The sequence below is a fragment of the Rhincodon typus genome, chromosome 22, assembly GCF_021869965.1.
Source record: "Rhincodon typus isolate 14 chromosome 22, sRhiTyp1.1, whole genome shotgun sequence".
Classification (NCBI taxonomy): domain Eukaryota; kingdom Metazoa; phylum Chordata; class Chondrichthyes; order Orectolobiformes; family Rhincodontidae; genus Rhincodon; species Rhincodon typus.
The window spans coordinates 9,039,027-9,054,852 of NC_063353.1; the positions used below are offsets into that span (position 1 = coordinate 9,039,027).

At 38.5% G+C, this 15,826-nt stretch overlaps 1 protein-coding gene across 1 annotated transcript in view; it reads right to left on the reverse strand.

Moving 5' to 3' along the window:
- plekha5 (pleckstrin homology domain containing, family A member 5) overlaps nucleotides 1–15,826 on the reverse strand; it is a 216,047-nt gene that overhangs the window by 35,092 nt on the left and 165,129 nt on the right. Inside the window, exons 5-6 of the mRNA XM_048610267.1 lie at nucleotides 3,365–3,469; nucleotides 1,480–1,552 (exon numbers count right to left, since the gene is read on the reverse strand). Of these exons, the coding sequence (XP_048466224.1) occupies nucleotides 1,480–1,552; nucleotides 3,365–3,469 (178 nt within the window). The remainder of the gene's footprint in view (nucleotides 1–1,479; nucleotides 1,553–3,364; nucleotides 3,470–15,826) is intronic.

The following is a 15,826-nucleotide window of genomic DNA, read 5'->3' on the forward strand; positions in this document are numbered from 1 at the left end:
GAGTCCAGCATGACTTTTCTTCCGAATCATTTTGTTCAAGGCTGAGATGGACAGAATTTTAATCAGTAGGACAATAATGGTTATGGGGAAAGGGCAGGAAAGTGGAGATCACTGAATGGGCTGAATGGCCTACTTCTGCTCTTATGGTCTTAACTTTTATGTTAGATCTTAAGCCTGACTTTGAATCCTGGTTCTTTGGATGCCAATGTTTGCATATATGCAATATCTTTCTTATCCAGCGAGTATACAAAAATGCTTCAATGTCAGTGGAATATGTCTGAAGAGAAGTCACAAAATTTAAACAAAACAGGACAGCTTTTTACCCATCAAAATCCTCGATTTTACATCTTACCGAGATGTAATAGTGTTATTAATACAGAGTTCCAATTGTTGTGCACTGAAGTAATTGACTTAGGTCATTTTATTATGTAATCCATAGTTGAGTTTGAGCTCAAACATTTGACTCAGGTTCAAGCAGATAGTCAAGTTATGCTTTAAATGAGCAAACTAGTAGCATAAATTGATTTTAGACTTAACTAATTGCAATGTAGAGTAGGAAGTCCAAGGCTGTATTAGCAGTTCATTGGTTAAGAGTCCATTCCATCACTACACAGTTAGCACTACTGAGGAAGGAAGTTCCCGAAGACCAGGGAGTCCAGAATCAGAGGTCACTGTATTCTATGGATGTGGGTTAGGCCACTTAGGTCTGAGATGAAGAAGAAATTTCTTCACTCTGAGAGTCTGTGGAATTCCCTGCCACAAGAAGCGAGTTAGGCCAAAACACTGAATATTTTCAAGGAGGAGTTAGATATTGTTCTTTGGACTAAAGGGATCAAAGACTATAGGGAGAAAGCAGGAATAAGATACTGAGCTGGATGATCAGCCATGATCATATTGAATGACAGAGCAGGCTTGAAGGGCCTAATGCCTTACTCATGATCCTACCTTCTATGTTTCAATTACATAACTGCTAAGAGTGAAGGGAAAGTAATTGTTTTAATGATGCCCTCTGTACAGGCATATTAGATGCAATAGGTCATAATTAACTCAGTTTTATTAGTGGCCAGGAGACCTGAATTCGCGGTGAACATTAGGTTTTTGAGAAAGTGATTACTTTTCCGTTTTTGTTAACTATCTGAACAACAGCAGAGCAACTGACAATCAAGTGTAAAAATTCATGTCCTTGCTTTCCTTACACACCAAAAAGAAATTGTTGCAGGATTGGTGTGTTGCTGGGTTACTGTTCATAATACAGATACATGGCTAAAAGATTTTCTATGTGTAAACACACATAAACATTCTAAATTAAACTAATATCAGCAATGGTTACAAAACTGAAGCAATATTTACAGAGTCAATTTTGCATAAAATTGCAGATCTTCTCATTTAATATTCAAGTCAAACTATCAGGTTTTATGTAAGATGACTTTACAAATGATCTGCATCACCGCAGGTTAATTTATTTCACAGCCATCTTACCTCTATAATAGAACAGGCACAGATCAGCAAGCACAAACCAGCGCTTCTTCCAGAGTTTCATTCCTGTACTGTCCTACAAAACAATTATAAATATCATATCAGGCATCTTCAATAGTTTAACTATTTGTACCTTTGCTAATGCAAAACGTAAGTAACACTCATTAAGAGCAGCTATCATCCAGTTTGGTGGAAAACTCCAGCCCCAGATCAATGTCAGATATAAAATCAGAGTCATCCTGTTAACCTCTCCCCAAAACAGCTCCAAATTGATGAAAGTTCAAAATAGAATGCCATTACTTATGTCAAAATACAGTTGGCTATTTACTCTATCAGGCCACCAGTCCCTTTCTGCAACTAAGTATTTTTAAGCAATTTATACTACATTGCTGTGCAGCAGTTTTAAAAATATTAATCAGGCCAGTAGAAATGTCTCAAAAAACTCAGACAAATTATCTTTCGGTGCAACTATTTATGGTTCTGTGAAATTTGAGATATAATTAACAATTGTGGCTGATTGTATATCCAGAAATGAGTGACAGCTTTTGAGGAGATCTTTATTCAGTTAGGTGAAGAATGACAATGAACAATGACTTTACAAGCTTCACAATAACAGTTTATAGAACATAAAACATAGAACATAGAACAGTACAGCACTGTACAGGCCCTTCGGCCCATGATGTTGTGCCGAACTTTTACCCTAAACCTAAGGTCTATCCAACCTCCACCCCTACCTCATATGGGAGTACAAATTGGAAATAATACTGGATAGATTACTGAAATAGTAGTGTCCAGCTGCAGCAAAACCCTAAGCAATGACTTAGGTTGTACAATGACAGAGATAGAGTTTTCTTCTGAGGACGTAATATGGAACCAAATGGATGATTCTGCATGATAACCAATTTTCATCGTAATACTACAGTTTGTACATCTTGGCTTTGAGGATGCAGAAAATGGTAGTACTTGTGCTGTAAAAGAGAAATATTCAAGACTCCAAATGGATTAAACAAATAGGAACCTAATACAGGTTTTGTACAATCATAAAGATTAGAAGGTCATATTGTCTCAAATTCAGAAAAATGAATTTTAACATTTTAAAATGTAATATTTTAAATACAGTGCGGCAAGTAGTACTTCAGCTAGCAAGAAATAAATTAAGATTGTTTTTGTAAACAGTTCAGATGGATGTAAATTTAGAAGCACTACTCAGGATATGAAGTGAAGTGCTTTATATTTTCCATATTTCAGGACTCACTTGTCTGGTGATAATGGCTTTTCTATAGCTTTGTACAATTGTGACTCCGAGACATGTCTTCGTTGTGGTTAGAAAGCAACTGAGGGAGACAGACATCCAGCCAACCCAGGAGTGATCTATTAGATGATTAGGTCTCATACATTTTAACAGGTGACTGCTGATTTTGAATGTCAATGGCCTGTTAGAATTGTTTGAAGCTAAATGAACCAGGAAGTGTAATGCGGGATTGCTAAGGGTTGGGAGAGCTTGAAATCCTATCATTTTTATACTATTATATTTAAATAAAAAGTAACACAGACTTGTCTCAAAACATCTGTTTTCTCTGAATTTCATCTGTCCCTGGATTTTCAGGTCAAATCTATCCTATCTAACAACAAGCTGTCCTCATGAAAAATGTCTGATTGGTCTGCTTCCTAGATTAGTTCAACAAGATGTAGATGCATTTATAAATCTAAAATACCATGGCTGAAACATATAGGACAAAATGGATAGTTTCTACTCTTATGTATCAGCATATTTTTGATGTTTGACTATCAACCATTCTCCAAACATGTGGAGAAACAAACTGATTTGTTTCATGTGATCTGTAATTAGGTTCCTCCCCAAGAACACAAAACCCAATGAAATTAGTACCTGTTTATAAAGCCAGCCACGTTTTATAACTGGTGCATTTGCATTCCTCTTAATAGAGTTGGATCTTTTGCCAAAATTGTGAATTTTCTTTGAAGGTCTTGATGACTGAAATAAATTTAGAAGACACATACTAAATCAGTTAAATATAATTTTAAATGTTCTAACAGATCAATTTTCAATTATACTGTAGGAAGTAAGAAAATTTAAAACACCAGAGAATGGCTAGTTGTTCAAAAAGTGCACCTGGAGCTAAATATTCTTTACATAGTAAGGTAGAATGGCATATCTGAATACTTCACTAGCAGTGTTGCAATCTGGCAAGAACCAGCAAAGGATTCTACACATTGTGAGAAATCAGGACATTTTTGTTCAATCAGATACATTTGTGGAGAGATTTCAATTTTTTAAAAAGAAGATTATATTGAAACAAAAAGATTTCATCAAATTATTTTGTAAACATTTGTTCAAATTGAAAAGCTATTTAGAAATATTGCTGCACCTTCCCTCTGCATTTCCATGTCACAGCTGAAGCCTTTCCTACAAATTCAACTTCTACTTGATTGTTTTCCACTTCATGTTCTACTCACTTTATAAATTGACATTTTTACGAAAAACTGTGTTAAATTACATTATTACTGAAATGCCACCTAGCCCTTAGTACTCTATTTTATCATTCCAAGGGAGTCTTGGCACAGGACTGCTGAAACAGTATTTGGAACACATATAAAGCCAAATCAAGTCTTTGCAAAGTCATAAAAGAAAGGGGCATATTGTCCGTGCAATTCTGACTTTCTGATCAATAAATTCACCTGCTCTCATTGTATTTAGGCAGATGGATTATCATTAGAAAAGGGCACATCTCTAAGTTAAAACAGCAAATCTCTGGAATGCTAAGTCAATGCAAAATAAATTAAAACAAGGGCAGAAGTCATGAAATGGATTAAAATGTAAAAATTTAAGAATATGGTCGTGCAAATGAGGGAATACTAATTATTGAGCAGCCAAATGTTGAACTCAGCATCTAGACCCTGTACAAAAACTACATCAAAATACACTTAAAAACAATATGAACTCCAAAGGAATGACTGAGTTACCATTGCATCATCTGCTTCACCACTTTATTCTTTACCTTAATCAGGATTAGGAAGGTATAATGCAAGGTTTGGACTACTGATGCTATTATAGACGTGACAGCACAATATGTCCTGCCTCCAGATTGATAATCCCCCTGACTTTCTCTCTAGAGTCCCATGAAATCATAAATCTCAATATCAGTCTAAGCACACATCAATGTCATCAATCTAACAAGATTTTCACGCCATATTCATGTTTCTAAAATTATTCAAACACCATATATACACTAATTCTCCTTTATCATTTCAGATTCTGTTTACATTGATAGATCAACTTACTATGATCGCACTTGCAGCTGACCACATGACGACTGCTGTGCCATCGACCACGTGACGAACGTCGACCAAGTCATTACCTCTGCTCCCACCCGCATGACCACTCAAGTACACACACCTACTCCAGTTGCAGTCGCCACCCGCTCCTAACTCCAGGTCAACACTTAGCCCCAGCCCCAGCCCCAGCCCCAGCCCCAAGCCATGACAGGTATTCACCACCCCCAGACCTCCCCCTCACTAAGGCTGAACGGTCAGTCCTCAGCAAAAGACTCGCCTTAATTCCCCTGCACCCTCTGCCTCCACGCCTATTTCTTTGAATACAAATTCACCCCACCCTCTGACAACCCCTCATCCTGCCTCCAGTAAATTCCATCCTTCTGGACACCCCCTCCCGGCCTCCTGCCTTTCCTCGACCCTTTCGCGACATCAATTGCCTGAATCTCTCCACCCCTCTCACTTACTCCAACCTCTCTCCATTGGAACACACAACCCTCTGCTCCCTTCACTCCAACCCCACCCTCACCATTAAACCTGCCAAAAAGGGGGGCACAGTGGTAGTATGGCGAACTGACCTCTACATTGCTGAAGCCAGATGCCAACTCTCCCCAACTGTCCGCTCGATCCCGACCCCATCTCTGATCACCGAGACCATCAACAAACTTCATCACCTCAGGAGACCTCCTGTCCACAGCCTCCAACCTGATAGAAACAGACAGTGCGGGGTTGGGGAACTGTCTCCTACCCAAGAACCATGAACCCAACTGCCCCAATTGACCCATCGTCTCTGCCTGCTCCGGCCCCACGGAGCTTATCTCCTCCTACCTTGACTCCGTTCTTTCCCCTTTCGTCCAGGAACTCCCCATCTACCTTCGGGACACAACCCATGCTCTCCACCTTTTCCAAAATTTTCAGTTCCCCGGCCCCCAACACCTCATCTTCACCATGGACGTTCAGTCTCTATACATCTGCATTCTCCACAAGGATGGCCTAAAAGCCCCCTGCTTCTTTTTCTCCCATAGGCCCACGCAGTCCCCTTCCACCGACACTCATTCGCTTGGTGGAACTGGACATTACCCTCAACAATATTTTCCTATGATTCCTCCTGCTTCCTACAAACCAAAGGGGTGGCAATGGGCACCACATGGGTTCAAGCTATGCCTGCCTCATTGTAGGATTCATTGAACAATCCCTCTTCACTGGCACTGGCACCATCCCCCACCTCTTTCTCTGCCATATTGATGATGGTATCGGTGCTGCTTCATGCTCCCGCGAGGACCTCAAACAGTTCATCAACTTTGCCAACACCTTCCACCGTGTTCTCAAATTCAGCTGGACCATTTCTGACACATACACCCCCATTTCTGGACCTCTCTGTCTCCATCTCCTTTAACCGACTCACCACTGACATTCATTTCAAACCCACTGACTCCCACTATTACACTGACTATAGCTCTTCTCACCCACCTTCCTGCAAAAATTGTATCCCATACTCACAATTCCTCCACCTCCACTGCATCTGCTCTGAGGATGAGGCATTGTACTCTATGACTTCCCAGATATCCTCCTACTTTAGAGACCGTAGTTTCCCCTCCTCTGTTATCAAGGATGGCCTCAACCGCATCACCCCCATTTCCTGCACTTCTGCCATCAAACCCTCTCTCCTCAACAACAATAACGATAGAGTCGCCTTAGTCCTCACACATCACGCCACCAACCTCCAAATACATCGCATCATCCTCCAACATTTCCGCGACCTACAATCAGCAAATAGGTATTTCCTTCCCCATCCCTGTCCACTTTCTGCATGGATTGTTCACCCTGCAACTCCCTTGTCAGCTCCACACTTCCCGTCAACTCCTCCACCACACTCGATACCTTTCCTTGCAACTGGAGGTGCTACACCTGCCTCTTCACCACCCCTCCCACTTCCGTCCAAGGCCCCAAACAATCCTTCCAAATCCAGCAGAGATTCAACTGCACTTCATCTACTGAATCTGTTGCTCCCGATGTGGTCTCCTCTATACTGGGGAGACCAAACGCAGACTTGGGGACTAGTTTGTGCAGCATCTGCGCTCTGCATACACCAACCAACCCGACCTTCCAGTTGCCATCCACTTTAACTCCCCTGGTGACATGTCCATCTTTGGCCTCCTCCACTGTCAGAATGAGGCCAAATGTAAACTGGAGGAACAACACCTGATATTTTGCCTTGGGAGCTTACAGCCCCAGTGGCCTAAATATTGACTTCACCAACTTCAAAACCTCTACTCCCGCAACTGTCCATCTTCCGACTCAGCTATCAGCTACACCCTTCCCTCTGACCTACCACAATAACCGACCTATACCCTACTTGCATCCACCTATCTCCAGCTCACCTAGCTTCTCCCCAGCCCCATCCCCCTCCCTTTATTTATTTCTGGGCTCTGCCCATCCCAGCCCTAACAAAGGGTTTCAGCCCGAAACATTGACTTTCCTGCTCCTCGGATGCTGTCTGACCTGCTGTGCTTTTCCAGCTCCAAATTTATTGATTCTAGCTTTCAGCATCTGCAGTCCTTGCAGTCTCCTGCTCTGATTGCGCATTAGAATAGCATTTGTTCGGCCAATTATACAATGAAACCAGCATAATATAACAGTATAAAAAACATTATGGATAAACTCAGTATATATTTGCGCAAGTCTATATACATGAATGAAGGAGTGTACACTGTGTATGGGAGTGGATTATGTGCAGTGTAGGCTGGAGCAGTTACTGTGTCGAGTCAACATTATACCATGAGTGCAAAAGACGTGCATGAAATATCAGCTAAGATGGGTTCAAGGTGATACACAGGTATAAGAAAAATGTTACACTGAAGGAACATCATAATCATACCCCACGCTCATTGACATGTTCTCTGGTGCGAAGGGTTATACAGGTTGCATTGGACAGTTTCAATCTCTACTTGTACATTGGGTAAAAGGATAAATTTTAAATATAACTTTGAAAAGCACCACAGTGGCAAATAAAAACAAAAATACAGTATTGATTCACTAAAAAAAAACTATAGTCAGGCTTAATAAATGACATCTATGAGTGGGTCCTAAGTGTAGGTTAAGAAAACAAAATCCTTCTCCATCAACGACGCATCACCAATACAGATACTACGTTTGTAGCTTCCACAGAAGTCTGAATAAATATTTATGCATTACTGCATAATTTAACTTTTTGAATAATTTAACATTGTCATAATAGTACTGAGTCCTTTTTAATGAAGTGCCCAAAAATATTAAGATCAACATCATTTTATAGTATATAACATGGACGAATGATTCATGAGAAGTGTCAAATGGTACCGGTGCCAAAATAGAATCTCCTCACAACAGGAAATACAATTGAAAATTACAGATTTAGTTACAAGTCTTTAGGACAAGCTACAGCTTGGAATTTACAAAATACACCACCTTAAATTTTGATGCTACATCAAAATCAAAGTGACCGTCTTTGGATTTAATTTTATGTCGATGAATATCCATACGTAACTCTGATTTTCTGTTGACAAATTGACTTCCTGTCAAACACATTGACATTTAGAAGAAAAGCAGTGTATTTATAATCCAGTTATTTCACTGAATTAAAGGATCAAACTATACCTGACAAAAGCACATCTCTTCTATTAAAGTATATCCCTGATCAAAAAAGTATTGATAATGATGGACCACTTTAATTCAATTTTTTAAAATTATTTGGTGATCAGCAATACAGTGGGCAAGGACCAGAGATGAAACTTCAGCAGAAATATGACCAATCAGTTTGGTGGATTTGCTTTCACATCGCCATTACTTTGATGACAATTTTCTTTTCAGGATTTGATGTTGGAGTTGGTCAGCTATACAGTATTGTAAACAAATCATTATTAAAATAGCAATCCTTTAAAAATAACTTATAGAAGTTAACAGGTGATTCATGAAGAAGAAAATCACAAAGATGATTTAGCTCTAATTTGCCACCATGCAAAACAAACTATTCAGACAACATAATAACCATTTTCTTGGCTGTTTTCATTTTAGCTAAAAGGTCTAAAGTCAGTTCTACATTTGGAAACGTGGAAATAAATCAGACTTGAGCTACTATTTTTACAGAACTCATCCAGAATGCAGCTTTAACTGCTATAATAGTAATTGATGAACATGCACATAGTTGTGGGTGTGTGTGTGCATGTACGTATGTGTAGACGTGAGAGAGAAACAGAGAGATATGCAAACAGATATTCAGAAGAGTAAGAGAGATTTACACTTTGAGAAATTTAGGGTTCTGGAGTCTCTACATAGTTGACTTTAGCATCTGACAAAAACAAGTGATGGTAGAGATTTGCCATGAATTAAAAACAGTCATTCACAATGGAAGATCATTTGTAAGTCTGCATGTGGTCCAGCTCAAATTGACACATAAACAAAAAAAGAGAAGTTTGCCTAGAGAAAAGGGAATAGATGCCTACAATGACAAGTTTAGATGAGGCTCAAGTGAAGCATAAACACTAACATGGGACTGGTTGGGCCAGGTTGAACCAGTTTATGTGCCTCATCTTCTACATAATCTTACATACTTAAACCACAATTTTGGCCCAATTAATTTCACATTTACATTTGGTGAATATTTCATACCAATTCTTGCTATCAAGGAGGACCCAATTAAAATTTATTCTTCTTTTTCCAACAGTGCACAGCAGTTTACAAATTTGAAATAACTAAGTTAATGATTTAAGATTGATATCTCACCTCAGGTTTTGTGCCTGGAGTGTACTTTCTCTTGTTTACTAAGAACTTTCTATAACCTAAATAAAATATCATGTTCCTCATTATAGTGATATAGTAAATTTAACGAAGTAATATGTCACACACACACAGGCAAGGATTAATAATATTCTGCTGTTAAAAATACTGAAATATAGGCCTCACAGGTATAATGTGTTCATACAATTGACTTCAGCTCTTACACTGTTTAAGCACAGAAATTGCAATTTGAAAACTGGCTTCTAGTTCAACCAGATCATTTACTGTTTATCTTCCACACTACTTCCAGGGGTGCCATTCACCCCTAACAACACTACGTGTAACTCCTGCTCATTGTCTCAAAATTATTTTAATTCACTCATGGCACACAGCATTTATCATCTGTCCCTAACTGAACTTAAGAAGGCATCATGAGCTGCCTTCTTGAACTGCTAAAGTCCATCTGCTGCAGGCAGACTCACAATGGTGTAGGGAGGGATTTCTATGGTACTGACCAAGTAACAGTGAAGGAACGGCAAAATATTTGCAAGTCAGGATAGTGAGTGGCTTGGAGGGAAATTTGCAGGTGGCGGCATTTCCATGTATCTGATTCCATTGTCCTTCTAGATAGAAATAGTTGTAGGCTTGGAAGATGCTGTCTAAGAATCTATAGTGAATTTCTGCATCTTGAAATGAATCTTGTACATAGTACACATTACTGCGACTGAGCGTCAGTGGTGAAGGGAGTGGATATGGTGCCAATTAAGCAGGCTTTTCAGTTCTGGATAATGCCAAGTTTTCCCAGTGTTGCTGGAGTTACACTCATTCAGGCAAGTAGGGACAATTCCATCACACTCCTGACTTATGTCTTGAAAGTGGTGGACAGGCTTTCAGGAGTCAGGATGTGAGTTATTTGCTGCAGAATTCCTAATTTCTGACCTGCTTTTGTAGTCACGGTATTCATATGGCAAGTCCAGTTCAGTTTCTGGACCATGGTAACTCCCAGGCGTTGACAGTGACGGTTGGGGAGCAGGTTGGAGTTGCAAATAGAATACAGACCCTTAAATTAGGTCAGGACTCTCAGCATTACCAGACACCTAGAGCAAGCTACTTGAAGAAAGTTACTTACAGCTATTGTACACTTGAAATGAGCACATTACACTCTTTAATGTTAAACAAATAGCTCATAATTTCACTTTAATCTTTGCCATTTATTTTCTGTGACTAGAAACTCATATTTTAATTTGGGCGTATTCTTTAATTTTTTTAAAACCTTAATGACATTTTAGTCGAACTTCTCTTTAAATTGCACATATTTTTCTCTCATCCAACTCTCCAGTTATTGCCTAATCCGTACATATGGAAAAGTGGATAGAGGAAGAAGAAATGTCAAGAACAGGGAAAATAAACAGCTGTGAGAATTCAACAATGGAATGTTTTAAAATGAAAGAAATAAACTAAGTAAAAAGTAACACATAAAAATAAAGCAATTGAATGCAATACACTAGTTAGAAAGGACACCAGCTTTATAACCATTTACTATATATTAACTGCTTAGTACATAACCCGCTTTAGTAAACCCGTTCTAGTAAACATGTACTTTGGATAATGCAAAATTTCATTTATTTAGGAGCGTTCGGATTATTAAGTAGAATTTTAGATTCCTGAATGTAACACTTTTTTAAAAATTATTATTAATATACGAGTACCAGCAATTGGGATGACCACATGGTCCAATTTTCTCACTCAGCCACCAATTTTGTTACCTTGTTGAGGGATTTGACAGGGCAAATTTGAAGACAACTTCCTTCCATTTCCAAATATACCTGTCCACACATTGATGACAGAGATCGCTGTCAAACTTGTGTCTTAGTGAGGGGAACCATTAGTTCCACTATAAAATCTGGATCAAAAAGGAAGGAGGTGAAGTTGCAGTACTTACCCACTAAAAATGTTAGGAAAGAGACAAAGTCAGTTTTTAACCACAGTTTGCAGTACTGAACTTCAGTACTGCTGGAAAAAAAAGAGATATTTTGTCAAAGGTTTTTTTTCTTGTGCTCATCAGGACAATTCGCAAGAATACCAATGCAAAAGGAAAACAGCATTTTATTGTAGGGGAAGAGAGTGCTAATTGATAGGGGCAGTCCCATGGAGAAAACATCTGTTAAATGGGAACTGACCATGAACTGACAGGCTTGTTTAAATTTTAAACCATGGCACGGCTCTGAGAAATAAACCAGAGAACAGCTATCATTATTTGGTGAGTTGAAGCAGAATTTAACCAATTTAAAATTGTCAACCAGGCTTAAGTGTATTGCACATGTACATACTGGAAGGTGCACAGGGCTTTGTTCTCTGCAGAGAGGAAGAACATGTACAGACATTGCATCGGTTTCTACTTGCATTTCATTTGCCACTAATGCCCCAAAATCTGGGCCATTAACTCATGTATAGTCATACAATTACACCAAAAAGAAGAAATGAAAGACAAAAGAGATTAAGTTGTGACTGATTTTTTAGAAGAATACAGACACAAAATTAGAACAATCAGGACCAAGTAAACATGAAGGGGTGGGGGGAGGGATGGGGTTCGGGTGGATGATCATATTTACACATCTGGACTTACGTGGCTTCTTTCTACTTTTGAGTTCTTTCTTTATTCTCCTCACTGTTCCTCTTTTTCAGACAATTGCCTAATTCTCTTTTAATAAACATTCTGACCAGCTTCAATGATGGTTTCTAGTAGACATTAATTCTATTCAGCTCTAGTCAAAGTTTTTTTATCAAAAATTTTCCTTAACATCTTGGTGATTATTTTACATTGTGTCTTCTTGTCATGATCTTGCTTACAATCCATCACAATTGACCCCATTAACCCTTCATAACTTTGAAGCCCCGTCACAAGTCATTCCTTAATCTTTTCTCAACTCCAGTGAAAACAAACTTCTGAAGCCTTTTAATTCCATTTATTATTGGTAGCTGGAGAATGTACACCGTTTTCAGGTGACATTTAAAAATGGCATAAAAGCATAATAATTCAAGGAATACTAAGTTCATCTGATTAGAGAATAAGGAAAAGCCAGATTGACAGTGCACAAATTATGACATAAAAGAAAAATAGGACAAACACAAGCAAAGGTCAGCTTTTGTTCCACATTCAAAAGAATTCAGGAGTTTGAAGTGAGACTGAAGAACTAGAAGGGAAAAACGGTTCAAAGAACTACATGTGAACCATAGATTGCTCATAGACATTAAGTGAGCAGCATGCTTAAGGGAACTTTTATAGGCAAACAGTAAGCAGCATTGTTGAGAATAAGATATACAAATAACATGATGAAACACAAGAATACAAGTGAATAAATACCAGATGAATATAGCTAAAATAGGCTTTGCAAACGAAAACTTAATTGCAGCTTTTGTGGGAATTGCAACGTGTAGCCCCCACAAATATCTCAGAACCATGCCATGGTTTAAAAGGACAAATCAGAAGCATAAAATAATGATAAGAACAGAAACAATCTGAAATGAGTTGTTTCAAAACAGGTGATCTATTGTGGAAAGCTGATATTGCTCTCTTGGTATCTTGCTGCATTTTGCTGTTTCTGTGCATTTTTCAATTTGTGAAGCCATCTGACTGACAATTCTAGACTGTAAATGTCATTCTTTTGACATGACATGCTTACTGTCTTTGAAAGGAGATATTAATGCTTGCTCAATGCAATCTTTGGTAAACTACATACATCAAGTAAAAGGCAACAATTACTCTTAGTATTGCTATTCCTCAAATGGCATGCATTGGTACATAGGTTTCGTTTGAGAAAAGATTTGGTTTGCTAAATAAAATTTCATGAACTAAGGCTGATGCATTGGACATGTTCAGAGATGTTATGACATACCTGTTAAACACGTGAAAATTGAATGCCTGCCAGGGAGGTAGAGAAAGAGTCTCAGAACCAGAGGAATGGATATTTTCTAACCTACCTGTTCAGCAATATCACTTCTGAAGCAGGTGGGACTTGTACCCAGGCCTCCTAGTCCAGCGGTAGTGACAATATCTCTGCACCATAAGATCTCTAACTAAACAGAGGAGACATTTTCTGATCACCCTTTTCGGAAATGTTATTACGCTCCTCTGGAGCTGGTGCAACTTTAACCTAGGCTCTATGGTTCAAAGGGCACCGTAAGAGTCCTGCAACAGATATTTTTAATCAACCTGTTCAATGTATTGTTACACACCTCTAGAGCTTCTGAAACTTGAACATGGGCCTCATGGCCCTGAGGCAGGGGCACTACCACTGTACTAGAAGAGCCTTGAACAAACTAAAAGGTGTAAAACACGTGAATATATTGCATCAACTGGGTTGAATTTAGAAGGTGAGTGAGTAATCTAATCAAAATGATTAAAACAATTAACAGATTCAACATGTTAGATACAGACAATCAAGATCAAAATTAACTTATTAATTTTAAAAAGAGCTTAGACATTTCCAAACGGAAAGACACAAAGCCTGGAGACTGTTCACTTAAGGCTCTGGGATGCTGGATCAAATAAAATTTCTAAGTCTGACACTGACTGATACCAATATCTAACCAAAGCCTAAAAACAAAGAACATATAAGAAAAAATATAACACAGGTGGCTGTGTCAGTCATTATGAGGGACGTACATGTTCAAGTGGCTAAATGGCCTATCTTCCTAGTTACTACTCCTCCTTTCCAAAGAAAGGAGGCAGGCTGAAAGTATCACATTAACATTAGAAACTGAATAGTCAACTAAAACCATGGTTGTCACACAACTTTTTTTTTTATTAGTTTTTATTGCATTTCCCACCTTCAATAATGTACATACACTGACTGCAACTTTAATGTGAAAGCATAGCAGCACTAGCTTTACTGCTCAAAAACATATTCTTCTTAAAAAAAAGTCACAGGAACACTCAAAACTCTCCAAGTTTCAAATGACAGTTTCTTTTGAGATTTTACCACAGAGACAAAATGTATAGTGTTATTTTGAAATAATTAAATACAATAGGAAACCAAATGAAATTACGATATCAAAGTGCTACGATAACCATTCTGTTTAATATCCCAGTTTCAGATCACAAGTTTACTTTTCTGGCAAAGATAATGAAGATTTTTAAGAATATGTCATAATGAACCTGTTGAGTTAAGTATTACTTTGTTATTGACTGAGGAAACATTAGAGTTTGATTCATCACAGTATTTGCTAACAGACTAGGAATATTCAAAACTAATTTTGACAGCATACAATTTAATTCACTGTGCCACAGATTTTATAATCCTGTTACAGCGACATTATTAGAAAATGATGTGGTACTTGGATCATCAGGTCAATATCAGTCTTTACCAAAGTAAAGTTGGCCAAAATGAGTTCCCATTTATTTTTTGCTAGAAAATTTTATTGAACTGACCACCTCTCAACAGCACTGCTGAGATGAGAAATTCACTTTGTAAAGAAACCTTTATGGTGCAATGAAATTTCATCCTATTTAACGTCACAGTCACATGCATTGTTTCAGTTAATTAATAAAGAAGGCATGGTAACTAAGTTTGCAGATGACACCATGATTGCTGGTATAGCGGACAATCAAAAAGTTGTCTAGAATTACAAAGAGATCTTGATCATTTGATTCAATGGGCTGAAAAGCAGCTTATGAAGTTTAATTTGGATAAATGCGAGGTATTGTAATTTGGTAAAACAAACAGGGGCAGGATTTATACAATCAATGGTAGGGCCTTGGGTAATGTTGTAAAACAGATAGCCCAAGGGGTTCAGGTACATGATTCTTTGAAATTTGCATCACATGCAGATAGGGTGGTTGGAAGTCTTTTAGCATGCTTGCCTTCATTGCTCAGATCTTTTGAGTATAGGAGTTGGGAATATATGTTCAGGTTGTACAGGACACTGGTGAGGCCTCTTCTGGAGTACTGTGTGCAGTTCTGGTCGCCCTGTTATAGGAAGGATATTATCAAGCTGGAGAGGGTTCAGAACAGGCCTTCTGGACGTTGCCGGGAATGGAGGGTTTCCGTTATAATAGGCTGGATAGGCCGGCACCAGAGCGTAGGAGGTTGAAGGGTGACCTTATAGAGATTTGTAAAATCACGAGGGGTATAGATAAGGTGAAGTGACACGTGCCTTTTCCCTAGGGCGAGGGATTTCAAGACTAAGGGGTATATTTTTGAGGTAAGAGGAGAAGAATTTAAAAAAGACATGAGGGGCAACTTGTTTTTACACAGAGAGTGGTGCATGTGCAGAATAGATTTTCAGAGGAAATGGTGGATGT